This window comes from Rattus rattus, chromosome 1 (assembly GCF_011064425.1).
Source record: "Rattus rattus isolate New Zealand chromosome 1, Rrattus_CSIRO_v1, whole genome shotgun sequence".
In the NCBI taxonomy this organism is placed as follows: Eukaryota; Metazoa; Chordata; class Mammalia; order Rodentia; family Muridae; genus Rattus; species Rattus rattus.
In genome coordinates, this window is record NC_046154.1 from 37,559,297 (window position 1) to 37,573,098 (window position 13,802).

General features: G+C 45.1%; 1 protein-coding gene across 5 annotated transcripts in view; it reads left to right on the top strand.

Annotated features, from left to right (window-relative positions):
• Positions 1 to 3,783: 3,783 nt before the first annotated feature.
• Positions 3,784 to 13,802, top strand: part of Ccdc30 (coiled-coil domain containing 30) — a 76,011-nt gene continuing 65,992 nt past the window's right edge. For 2 of the 5 annotated variants that reach the window (XM_032899140.1, XM_032899143.1), the window contains exons 1-2: positions 3,821 to 3,930; positions 11,038 to 11,153. Coding sequence is in view for 2 of the 5 variants with exons in the window: in XM_032899144.1 (XP_032755035.1) it covers positions 11,151 to 11,153 (3 nt within the window). In the remaining 3 variants the exon portion in view is untranslated. Of the gene's footprint in view, positions 3,931 to 8,657; positions 8,730 to 11,037; positions 11,154 to 13,802 lie in introns of those variants that run through there. The other 3 variants (XM_032899144.1, XM_032899145.1, XM_032899147.1) reach the window with 3 other exon arrangements.

Below are 13,802 nucleotides of genomic sequence, written 5' to 3' on the forward strand. Positions count from 1 at the left end.
TACAATACTTTTTATACTTTTCTGTTATTTCTTCCCAACAGAAGCCCAAATAAGGGAAGCCAGCCAAATGTGTCAAGAAGGCTTGTCCAGGCTAGCTCTGAGCAGCCCCAGGAAACAGACTTCATGCTCACTGGGTGAGAGGAGGACACCAGCAGAGGCCCTGGAACCTGTGGACTCCACTCTGGAGTATGGAAGACATCCAAGCAGTAGCCTGCAGAAAGAATTTCCCCAGGTATTCTAGAACTGACAAACTAACTAGGTAACTGAGTGACCAGCAGGCCCCCTGAGACTTCATTGTGTAGCCAGTCGCCATTCACTAAAATATCAGGAAGCCCACTTACATATTTCAGAATAAGGCTTCGTATTTGGTTGGCCTTACTCTGCCAGCATTTGAACATGCCAAGGACCAGCCTCCGCTTAGAGAGGGGTCTGAGAGAAGGTGTGTTTGAGAGTGATGAAACAAGACTCATGTCAAGTTATGGGTTACAAGCTGGCACCACTGTTCTGCTCCAGACAGCTTTCTAGACTGCTCTCTCTATGTTCTGCTCAGCTCAAGACAGCTCTCTCTTGTTATTCCAAAAATTCTCTGGATAGCTTGCAGACCAAAAGCCTGGTCTTTTATTTACATATCAATTCTTTGATTTTACCTGTCAATTTACTCATCACCCCAGGTTCCCTTTTAATTACCCCATGAATATGCATCCCAGCCCAGCACCCTGATTCTTAGGAAAAAAACAGCAAGCACAAGCAGAAATGATAAGCTAGCTGGGTGGGACCCCACCCTGAAATTACCATTTTAACCATACCTGGACCTAAATTAGCTCTGTCCCAGGCTAACCCTGAACTGAGGAATCCACCTGCCTTTGTAAAGCATACACAAAAAAATCTTAATTGGGTGGGATCTTGCCTTATGATCGCCACTGCCTAAATCTCTTAATCTTTTTCCTTATATCATTCTGACAAACTGGATCATAGTGCAACTGCCTCTGTTCCTTAAGATCTGTGATGCTCCTTCTACAATTCATATTGCATTTTTATAGTTTGCATAGTTGAGGAATTATATATTTTTGAACTCATGTTTTCAGCGTTCTTTCCTACAGCCTTAAGGGCTGACCTGAAGGCCTCAGCAGTCTACAATTTGTTGAAACCTAGACATGCCCTCACATCCTGGGCTCATGTTGTTTCTGATTATTGTGGAGTCATTAACCTTGGCAGAGGGGACATTCCTCCAAGAATGAACATGAAAATGTGTACACTGTTATACAAACAAGCCTTACATCCACATCAACCATTAACATTTAGGAGGGCCCATGCCTTGATGGCTCTGTTCCAGGGGCAGGAAACCATGTCATACTGTCCCTTACATGACCATTCCCGAACTCGACATGAACAAGCTGACTTTCATGAGCCCCAATTGTCTCACCTGTGAATCAGATGTGAACTCAGCTGCTGCATGGAGTAGCTGTGGGGATGAAATAAGTTAATGTACATGCATTAGTTACTTTGCTCATTGCTGTGATCACATACCCAACAGAAGCCACTTAAAGGAGGAGAGGTTGTTTATTTGACTCCTGACTTCAGTGGATATCATCTATCCCTGCAGGAAGGCACAGTTACAGCAGTGCCATCTGCAGTAGAGGAGAGAAGAGGGGAGCATCTGCCACATCTAGGTGGTCCAGGAAGCAAAGAACTAGATCTGAACAGCTGTGTCTTCCCAGACTGTCCACCATTGGCCATGCCCCAAAGGTTCTAAAGCCATTCATGACAGCAGCTGGGGAGCAGGCATTCAGATACATGAGCTTAGTGGAGGGTGGGGAGCATTTCACACTTAAACCATATGGTATGCAAGTCTGTGTTGGTGAGAAGTAGAATAAACTGAAATTCTTGTGTCCCGACTATTGCACAACTATTTTAAAAATTAGGCACCATGTGTGTGTGTGTGTGTGTGTGTGTGTGTGTGTGTGTGTGTGTGTGTGTGTATTGCACACATGTGGACATATTTGTGTGAATGTGGAGGCCAGAGATCAGTGTATGTGTCTTCCTTACTCCCCACCTTTTTTGTATTGCTTTTTCTTTTTTTTCTTCTTTTTTTTTTCTTTTTTTCAGAGCTGGGGACCGAACCCAGGGCCTTGTGCTTGCTAGGCAAGTGCTCTACCACTGAGCTAAATCCCCAACCCCATACTCCCCACCTTTTGAGGCAGGTCTCTCACTGAACCTGGAGCTCACTGACTTGGTCAGGCAACTGGCAGTGCGCTGTAGGGATCTGCCTGTGCCCCACTGCCAGGCCTGATTTTAATGCGGTGCTGAGGATCTGATTGTGCTTGCACAGAAGGCAGGATCCTGCTTCTGTTTCTTGATTTTGTTAAGGTGAAATTTGAGAAAACCTGTCAGCCTTTGCAAAGAGAATGTCAGAACTACTAGGAACCTGGGTAGCAGCCTAAAAAATATACCTTAGTCAAGTAAAAGTTAGGTCCCTTTACCTAATACATTTAACTAACTATAAGTAAGTTTTTAATCTAGTTTCTGTCTGAATATATTCAGATAGGTTTGTTCTCTCTGGAGAGATGGTTCAGTAGTTAAGAGTACTAACTGTTCTTCTAAATAACCTGTATTCTGTTCCCAGCACCCCCATGGTGGCTCGAAACTACCTGTAACTCCAGTTCCAGGAATTTCACCACCCTCTTCTGACCTTTGGGGGCTGCATGCATGTGAAGAATATATATATATATATATATATATATATATATATATGTAGCAAAACACCTCTACACATAAAACAAAACTTAAAAAAAGTGTGGATTCATACTGTAAATGGATCAAATTATGCATTAAAATAATACAAACATTATAATAATTTGGGAAAGGGGAAAAAATTACATAATAGGTAGTCTTTATCAAATGGATCAAAATTTCAATAATGTGTGTTACAGCTTCTTAAAAACAAAACAAAACAAAACAAAAACCTTGAAGCCTGGGGATGTAGCTCAGTGGACAAGTGCTTACCCTGAACACACAAAAAGTCCTGGGTTTCATCCCGCCATATTGAAAAGAGTCCTGCTGGGCCAGACACTGTGGCCTTCAGGAAGAAGGGGCTGTGGGATCTCTGTAAATTCCAGACCTGACAGGACTACAAAGTAAGACCTGTCCTGGAACAAAGCAAAACAAAAGGAGTACATATACTTCGGGGGACTTGAAGGACCATGTAGCGAGCTAGCTCTGTGGTTAAGATCATGTACTATTCTTGCAGAGGTTCAGGGTTCAGCTCCCAGCACCCACACTGGGTGGCTCACAACCCCCTTTAACTCCAACTCCAGTGGACTCCTCTGGCCTCTTCTAAGCACCTGCATGGCTGTGCCCACTACCCACACACTTATACATGATTACAATTTTAAAAGCAACACTTCTTACAAAGAGTACACAAACTTCGGGGTTAAAGAACCAAGCAAAGCATCCTGCAAACTATTTGGTGCACAATGCCCATTGGGGGTGACAGGATACACCAGAGGCACCGTCCTTCTTTTGTCAGATGACACTCAAGTGTGTTTGCATTGTGATCACACAAACCTAATCTTAGTGTGTTGGGTGGCACCATGTGAAATTGTCTTTTTTACAAGCAAATAACCCTCAAGAACCCACAATTCTGTGTGATTCAACTTAATCAAAGACATGCACATGTGTGGACATGCTGTTTGCTCCCCTTCTCTGTTCTGGGACCTGGACAGGGCCACATGTCCTCCGTCTACTTGTTGGTGGGTGTATCACTAACTGTGGTTTCATGTCAGGGTGAAGACCAGAATAAAGATGCAGCGCCTCAGGACCACCTCCTGAGGGAAGTGGCGTGCAGAGCACAGAAACTGGAGGCCTTGCTGGAGGAGATCCACAGGGGAGCCCAGGAGCCGCGAGAGGAGGAGAGAGAGCAGAGAAAGTTAGGTGAGCCATGGCTTCCGACGACCCACCGTTCTGGCTGTGGTTTTCCTGGGTGATCTGAGAGGATATGCCAAGGGGAAATGACTCAAGGACGAACATGTAAAAGACTTGCTGCTACTGTGTCCCCACGTCTGCAGGAAACACGGGTTTGCCTGGCCAGCCCCACATGTACATCCCAGGCTGTGTGCCACTCCCCACTAGGAGTCGGGCACCCAGACCACGCATTCGTTCCTTCTTCATCCATCTTCCTCACCAAAGCTAAGCACCACTGCTGTTTCTGAGTTTTGACCACATGCAATATCATTCATTTAAAAGTTTATTTTATTGATTTTTATTTTATGTGTATGGGTGGTTTGCTTGCACATGTGTCTGTGTATGACATCTGTGCCTGGCACTAGTGGAGGCCAGAAGAGAATAGCTGATCTCTTGAAACCAGAGTTACATACAACAGCAGTGAGCTGTCCTGTCGGTGCTAGAAATTGAGCTTGGATCTTCTGGAAGAGCAGCCAGAGCTCTTAACCCACCGAGCCTGAGCCATCTTAATAACCCTTCATAGTTAAAATGAAATTTAAAAAAATTTAACTGTCTGAACATGGTGGTGCAGACCTTAAGTCCCAGAACAGAGGCAGGTGACCTTTCTATGAATCTGGAGTCAGAGGCAGGTAAATCTTTGAGTTTGAGGTCAGCCTGGTCTACATAGTGAGTTCTAGAACATCCAGGGCTATGTAGAGACCCCGTCTCAAAAAAGTAAAAAATAAATAAATGAATAAACACTTTAAAGTCACATTAAAATTTATTTTGCGTATGCTTTGGATTGTGGGCGACATGCTAAGGCACACACATGGAAGCCAAAGGACAGCTTGAAGGAGTTGGAATCTTTCCTTCCACCCCGTGGGTCACCACCGTTGGACTCAAGCTGTCCTGCTTGGAGGCTGGTCTGTCCTCTGGGCCGTCTTGCCTGCAGTCCCCATACTTGCAGTTTGTTCCCCTGCTTACCCGCACACCATTTTGTGTAGCAGTCTACTGCCTTGGTCATATCCCACCGCTGCCACAGTGAGTCGTGCCACTGCTGATGTACATTCGTGCTGTTTTCACTTGGGGCCAGCATCAGTTCTGCTGCTATTAAAACTCTCGCACTTACCGTGTGGGTATTTACATATTTTTAATCCTGGTAAAAGTCTCTGCATCCAGGACCAAAGGCATGCTGTCCTTTGGTCTTCCAAAATGCAGCCATGTGCCATTAACCATGGGGACACATTCTGGGAAATGGGTCATTGAGCAATTCTCTTGCATGAGTGTTACAGAGTGTGCTTACAAAAACCAGACAGTTGAGCTGCCATGTGGGAGCTGAGATGGCTACTGTAACCGCCGTGGGGGAAGTTGACGGTGGATCAGATTGATTTTGTGGCCTGTGGGTAGAGTGAGGATCTCCTCAGTGATGTAGGAGGTTCTGGTTGCTCCACACTCATTGGCAATGCTTGCTACAGAGTCTTACTCATGTTGCCTGTCACGGTGAGCATATGGCGGTGCTAACTGGCTTCAGTGTGAGAATCTGAGCGCTATGTCTGCTATGGCAGTTCCTCACGTGTGCAGTTTGGTGCTACCCCTGCCCCAGTCTCTCACACACATTTCTATTTCGTTGCCTCTTTGCTTCGTTCATCTTGAAGAAGCCTTTATTCTGAACACATGCCATTTTTGTTGCCTAGAAATAATTAGGTTTGCTTTTGGTCTTGCCAAATGGGAACCCTGTTTATCAACCTGGCTTGGGCAAGCACTTACCTGCACAAATGGGATCATGTGTGAGTTTGTACATCTGGTTTCTTTCACGTACTCTTGAGATCCAGCCCCCCTCCATACCGGTGCAACTGCCTCAGTCCATTTCACCACAAAGCAAGTCGGCTCCTGCTGACTCAGACTGTCCCTCAGGGTTTTCCTTCTCATAACAGCGGTGTCCTGATGAGCATAGAGGGTTGCTCAATTATGACGACTTCTACTTCCCTATGGCTAGTGATACTAAGTACATTACATGTCTAGTCAATACTTTTGTGTAACTGCTTTTGTTGCTTTTTTTCCCGTTTTATTTTACTATTTTATGTGTATGAGAGTTTTGCCTGAACAGATGTTTGTAATACCATGTGCCCAAGGTACACAAGGAGGCCAGAAGAGGGCACCAAACCCCCTGGAACTGGAGTTAACAGACTGCCCTGTGGGCGTTGAAAATCACAGCTGAGTCCTCTGGAAGAGCAGCCAGTGTTCTTAACCACTGAGCCACCTCCCCAGCCCCCTGTTATCTCTCCAGCCTTTTTTCTTTTTCTTTTTTTGAGACCAGGTCTCATCAGGAGCTTGCTGTGTGCCTGTCTGTCTGCCGTGCACACCCCGACCTCCAATCCTTTGCTCCACAGACCCAAGCAGCTCTGGATCCCTGTCCTCCCCAGAAGGCCCACTGTCCCTCCTGCCTCCTCTTGTTCTTCTCTCCACTACTCATGCTGCCCAGACGTTCTTGCCCCTGCTTCCCCTTCTTCCATAAAGGATTTCTCTGTGTAGCCCTGGCTGTCCTGGAACTCACTATGTAGACCAGGCTGGCCTCAAACCTGTCTCTGCCTCCCCAGTGCTGAGATGAAAGGCGTTCACCATCACTGCCTGGCTGGAAAACTTGTTTTAGTGACACAGAAGCCATCTCACATCTCTGACCCAGAGAAAACAAATGGCCCTGGGTTCTCACCCCTACTGGTTATTTATTTCCCCATGGCACTGAGCAGGCTGCTGCTGTTGGCCAACTTGCTTATCTCACCCATAAATTGGGAAGCGGGTGCCTGTGTTAGATTCGTGGTAATATATCTGACAATAGGAGCAGATGTTCCCGGAGGCAGCAGCAGAAATAGTATTGCTATAATTAGAATATAGTTTCTTATGAATCCAGCGGGTTATAGTGGGATTTGCCCTGAAGAACTGAGTGTTGCTGGCACAGTAATGAAGTGTGCACAGTTGTGCGAAGCACTCACCGTGTCTTACAAAGCTCCGTATTTGCCTTTTGTTGGTAGCAGAGCTTTCCTTCTAACAGTTTAGGAAACCTGCCAGCCAATCACAGTGGGGAACCACCAGAAGCAAGGGGGAAACCTGAACTTGAAAGTCTAACCCTCCCTCCATACCCCCATCAACTCCAATGCCCCATGTCTGACGTTCTCATGGAATCCTTTGTACTCTGATGGTTAATATTAATTCGCAACCTAGCAGGATCTAGAATGACCAAGGAGATGCACCTCTGAGCATGCCGGGGATCTAGTTTCTAGACTGGGTCCCTTGAGGTGGGAAGAGGCACCTTAAATGTGGACAGCACTGTTCCAGAGGTTGGGATCCTGGATGGAAGAAAGGCAAAGAATGAGTCGAGTCAAAGTTTTCGTCTCTCTGCTCCCTGGCTTCGGGTGGGATGTGACTTTGTGCTCCTGCTGTCATAATAGTCTATTCCCTGGTACTGAGACACAAGCAACATTTCCTCCTCAAGACGTGCGTGTCAGCTATTGTGTCCTAGCAACTAGGATAGTGACCAACATAGTGCCCAACACTAGTTCCTTGGCCAGCCTCGTCTACAGAGAGAGTTCCAGGACAGCCAGGGCTACATAGAGAAACTCTGTCCCTTGGTGGGGAAAAATAAAAAACAAAACAAACAAACAAAAAACCCCAACTGTTTCCTGAGATTTTGTTATTTTTCATTTCTAGCAGAATTGGCAAAATTCTCAATATAGTCCGCTTGCTACACAGTGACAGTTCGGTCAGCAAGAAACATTATATGTGGCTGCTCTTCCAGAGGTCCTGAGTTCAACTCCCAGCAACCACATGGTGGTTCACAACCATCAGTAATGGGATCTGATATCCTCTTCTGGTGTGTCTGAAGACAGCTACAATGTACTCATACACATAGAATAAATAAATATTTTTAAAAAAGAGTTAAAAATGAAACATATGTACAATGGTCCCATAAAATTAAATCACCTAATAACATTGTAGCCATCTTGCTATGGGAGTATGCCCTGTGATGTTTATACATTGATGAAATTACCCAGCAACAGTTTCTCCAAACACCCACTCCCACCATTGTTAAGTGAGGCATGGCTGTGCTATGCAAGCTTTCAGCATTCAGCTTGTAACATTGGTGGTCAGAGTTCTTCAGCATGAAATCTTATAGAGAATGGTTAGGAAAAGGCAAGTCTGAGGTCCGAGGCCCGGGAGTAAAGGTGGGATATGAGGGAACACTTGAAAGGAATTCAGGAAAGCTTCCCGATGCATTGTGTTTCCATAAAGACCATTCAAGGAGAAGAAAAGGGCATGAAATTCGATCGTTATATGGGTCATTTGCTTCTTTTTTTCTCTGTTGTTGTTTTGGGACATGGTCCTTTGGTGTAGGCTGGCCTCGAACTAATAGAGATCTGCCTGAGGCTGGGATTAAAGGGATCTATCACAATGCCCAGCTCATCTGCTTTTTTCGGAGGGAGTGTTTATTTTTATATATATGAATATTTGCCTGTGCACCCCAAGTGTTCAGAGCCCAAGGAGGCCAGAAGAGGGTGTCAGATCCCCTCGGACTGGACTTACAGACAGTTCGCTGCCAAGTGGGAAACTGGACCTGAGTCCTCATGAGGAACACTGAGTCCTCCAGTGTTCTTAACCACTGAGCCATCTCGCCAGTCCTTCATTTGCTTTTTGTGCATATATTTCCTTTCTTTTTCCTTTAGGTGATGCTCTTGAGAATGCCCGACTGGAAATTGAAAAACTGAAAGATAATCTGACAAAATTGAAAGAAAGTGGTGAGTCAGTAGCAGATACAGTATTAATAAATAATAATCAATCACACAATAGCATAGCACGGTTAGTTTAAAATACGAGTTAGGAGCTAGAGACGTATGTATGTTTAGCACTTAGGTCCGTGCAGCGGACCTGAGCTTGGTTGTAGCCCTCACATTGGGCCACTCACAACCACCTGTAACTCAGCTCCAGGGGATCTGACACCCTCTTCTGGCCTGTGGACACTTGCATACATGTACACAGGCACCCACATAATGAAATAATAAAGTCTTTAAAACGGCTCCAATAATGAAAATCCCAAGTGCTACTCCTACAGCCACTGCCACAGCCGTCACTGCCACAGCTGTCACTTGCCACACACAGAGCTGCTGCTTTACCAGGAACTTCTCGTGATCCACCCGATCACGAGAATCCATCTGATAAATCAGGTAGGGGAGATTGTCACGCCCATTCATAGATAAGGACGCTGAGTCATGGGAAAGGTAACCAAGTTACCATTAACTTCAGAGAATACCACAGCTGACGTGTGAATCCTTAGGTGTCCAATTCCAAAACCTGTCACCAGGACTAAAAATTCAGAATAAGAAAAGTGAATGAAATGTGAACCAACAGAAGGATTAAACTATTAAAATAAGAGTTAAGACCCAGTTAAGGGTGTTGGCATACGCCTTTGATCCCAGCACTGAAGAGGCAGAGTCAGATAGGACTTTGTGAGTTCAAGACCAGCCTGTCTCAAAAAGGAAGAAAAGGAAAGACCAGGGAGATGGCTCAGCAGGTAAAGTGCTTGCCACAGAACCCAAGTAAAAATTCAAAAACAGGTGTGGTGGTTCACATCTGTAATTGAACACTTCTGCTTTGAGGCTGGAAGCAGAGGCAGGGAAGTTATCAGGCGGCTTGTGGAACAATGCACAGTATGGTGCAGAAACTAGTAGAGACCCGGCCACAGAATAAGGCGGGAGGGGACAAGTGACTTCTAAAGAGCTGTCCCCTCCCTTGCACTTGTGCTGTGGCACATGCATTCCTGCACTTTTATGAATACGCACTTGCTTGCACGTGCACACACACACACACACATACACACACACACACACAAAACAAAACAAAAACAAAACAAGCAAACACTCAGGAGGCAGATGCAGGAAAATTGATGTTGATTCTGTCGTTAGAAATCTCCTATTAAGAAAGTTCCAGAGTCGGGGTTGGGGATTTGGCTCAGTGGTAGAGCGCTTGCCTAGCAAGCACAAGGCCCTGGGTTCGATCCCTAGCTCCGAAAAAAAGAATAGGAAAAAAAAAAAGAAAGAAAGAAAGAAAGAAAGAAAGTTCCAGAGTCAGGCTAGAGAGATGGCTCAGCAGTTAAGAGCACTGACTGCTCTTCCAGAGGTCCTGAGTTCAATTCCCAGCAACCACATGGTGGCTCACAACCATCTGTAATGAGATCTGATGCCCTCTTCTGGTGTGTCTGAAGACAGCGACAGTGTACTTATAGATAATAAATAAATATTTTTTTAAAAAGAGAAAGTTTCAGAATCAGGCAGCTTGACAAGTGAATTCTAAGAACAGGTTAGGAATAATAATACTTGTTTTCCAAAAAGTTAAGGAAGAGAGAATACGTTCCAAATTTTAAGTGACTAGCATTAGTGTACACCAAAATCAGGTATTCTCAAATATCCCCCAATGAATATAGAAATACAAAATGGCTCGATGGGTGGTCAAATTGAATGCACTCCCCAAAGATGGACTGGTTAGCAATTGCTTAGTGAATTCCTTGAAGACTCCTAAGTGGCAGAGTCTAGAAATGTCTAGAGTACCTAAAAGACAGAGCTAAAGAAAACTTTCCGTCATTTGATTTTTAAAGTCAGGCATAGCTGTTTTGAAATTTCAGCTCTTGGGATATCAAGATGGCTTAGTGGGTTAACCCTACCAAGGCTGATGACCTGAGTTCAGTTCTCAGGACACATGGGGTTGGAGGGGAAGACTTATACCAGCAAGTAGTCCTCCTCTGACATGCACACACACACACACACACACACACACACACACACACACACACACACAGGCACACAAAATAAATATTTCCCATTTCTTGAAGAACCTGTATTATTGCAAACTTGATACTCCAAGAGTGCATTAGGTGTGTGAGAACTACAAAGCCTCTGTTCTGTTACAGTAGGTGAATACAACACCCGTTTGGCAGCTGTCCTGTGCAGCAAGCCACATATGCAGAACAGAATGGCACTCATGAGCGTTTGGAGCCCGTGCCTCCCCAAATAAAACTGGCCCAGCGGAATAACTGCCGTCTTCTCTACTTAGGTACAACTGACCTACAGAAAGCAAAGGAACACAACCAGAGGCTGGACGAGGAAATTCTGGCGTTAAGAAACCGGGTTCGATCACTTGACTCTGAGAAAAAGGTGCTTGGAGAAATGGTCAGTGTGCTTTAGTCCTGGAATTTACTTGTGTATCCAATAGCAACCGTCAGTGTGAGCCCCATGGCTACCTAGCATCCCAGTTGGTCCTTGAGAACTGGTTCTGACAGTTGTCACATGTCAGGGTACAGAGATGATGACCTTTAACCTGGGCATACCTGCCAGTGTTGAGGTTCACTTTAGGACTTGCCCTGAATAGCAACATTGCTGCTGCTGTATAAATGTAGGATTTGTTTATTTTTCTGTGTTTTATGGGTGATGTTTTGCCTGCATATATATCTATGCATCGCGTGGGTATAGTGCCCCAGGCGGTCAGAAGAGGGTGTCAGATCCACTGGATAAAGATCATTATAATCAAAAATGATAGATAGATAGATAGATAGATAGACAGACAGACAGACAGATCATTATAATCTGCCATGTGGGCGCTGTGGCAGAGCAGCCAGTGCTCTTAGCTGCTGAGCCATCTCTCCAGCCCCTAAATGCAGGATTTCCATACAGCATAGAATTAACAGTCACCAAAGAAAAACGTTACATTACGTTCACATTCATCCTTTTTAAACCCTTTCTTCTTGGCAGTTTATTGACTTCTAATACATTCTTCCATGTGCAGGGTCTCTGCTGCTTCAGGTTACATTTGTCTCATAAATGTATTTCTAGTATCAGAGACAGTGTTAAGTGCTCAAGAAACTTTGTTTTAAAAAGTAGCAAAGCGAGCGCAAGGCCCTGGGTTCGGTCCCCAGCTCCGGGAAAAAAAAAGAAAAAAGAAAAAAAAAAAAGTAGCAAGCACACTTTGGGATAATTCTTACTAAGACCACAGGAATTATCATGTTGATGAGACTGGAGCTTTGCTATCTGTGCTGTCTTGTTGCATACCAACCTGGAGTCATTTTGGAAGATTGTTTGTTTTTTTTTTGTTTGTTTGTTTTTAACAAAATCTCAATCGTTCAATTTTACTAACGAAGACTCGGGAGCCAGATGCAGGGGTGAAAGCCTGCTAGCTCAGAGAGGCAAGAAAGCACCCAGCCAACCTTCCTCTTCTGCTGACGTCCCACCACAAATGCCCCTCCTTCAAAAACCCTCCTTCAAACGCAGCACCCTCCCTCCTACTTCCTGTGTGTCTATTAGTCCTTCTGACTCCCTCACTCTCTACGGTTTTTTTCTTCATAATCTATGTTCACTTCCTATCAACTGGTTCCTTGCTCTGCCTCTTGACCGATGGTTGACTTTGGATTAAAGGTGTGTGCTAAGGCTGAGCCACACAACTAAAAGAAGGTTTTCCCAGTAATTAACACAATCTCAAGGTTCATGATGTGAACAAATATCTTGCAGCAGAAGATAGAACTTCAGTTGGGCAAATGCCCTCACCAGATTGGCCTGTGGGCAAGCCTGTGCTACATTTCTTTGATTGGTGTGGGATGGCCAGTTTACTGTTATTCTCTGCTGGTAAAATAAGTCAATTCAAGCCAATCTAAAGCATATAAAGGCAGGTTCATTGGGAAACAGCTCCCAGGCAAGTTTACTGGTCCCAGGGAATGAACCAGGGACATCACCATAGGGGAGGGGATCAAAATGTCTGGATTATGTAGGGAGGAGCTTCTGGAGGAGGGTAGGTTCAGACCCTGGGCTGGAAAGTTCTGGGTAGGGAGCAGAATATGCCAGCCACAGAGAGCAGAGCATGCCAGCCATACCTGGTAATAGGTAGCAACTGAGGGATGCTGGGAGAACCTGAAGGCCAGGTCTGCTTTGGTATATAAAATATGAACCTCAGCTCCCTGTCCCAGGCCTGGAACCCAACACTGTGGGCAGTGCCACTCCTGGGCTGGTGAGCCTGGGTGCTATAGGGAAGCAAGCAAGTAAGCGGCAGTCCTCCATGGCCTCTGTTCAGCTCCTGCCTCCAGGTTCCTGCCTTGAGTTCTTACTGTGACTTCCCTCAGTGTTAACTGGAAATATAGGCAAAATAAGCCCTTTCCTCCCTAAGTTACTTTTTGAAGTTTTTTTTTTTTCTTTTTGGCTTTTGGCTTTTGGGTTTGGGGTTTCTTCAAGACAAGGTTTCTCTGTGTAGCCTTGGACAAGTACTCTCAGCTACTGAGCTCTCAGCTCATGTATGTGTTTGTGTGAGAATATGCACACACTTGTCTGCCAGATATCTGTGCCTATGCAAACGTGGAGGCCAGAAGGAGGTCACATGTCTTCTCTATTGCTCTCTCCTATTCCTTTGAGGCAGGGTCTCTCCCTGAGCGCTGAGCTCCTGTTTTCTTGGTTAGACTGGAAACCCCAAGCTTCCATGATGCTCCTGTACCTGTCCCCTCAGAGCTGGGATTACAGGGATGTGTGGAACTGCTAGCTCATTATGAGAGCACTGGGATCCGAACTCAGGTCCTCATGATGGTGCAGCCGACTCTCAGACTCATTGTTCTCTTTCCGGGGCTTTATCATGAGTACATGGATTTTGTGAGGGAATCCAAGTTGGCCACTTTATTTTTGTCTACTCCGAGACCACAGATTGATTTTTCTCCTTTCTATTAAGTGGCTCATAGTTCTAGTTTATCCACTTAGGTTTATGATCTGGTAAAGATAATGTTTTGTTTATACGGTGACGTAAGGGTTGAGTCTTGTTCATTTCCTAAATTTAGTTTTGCATTTAGT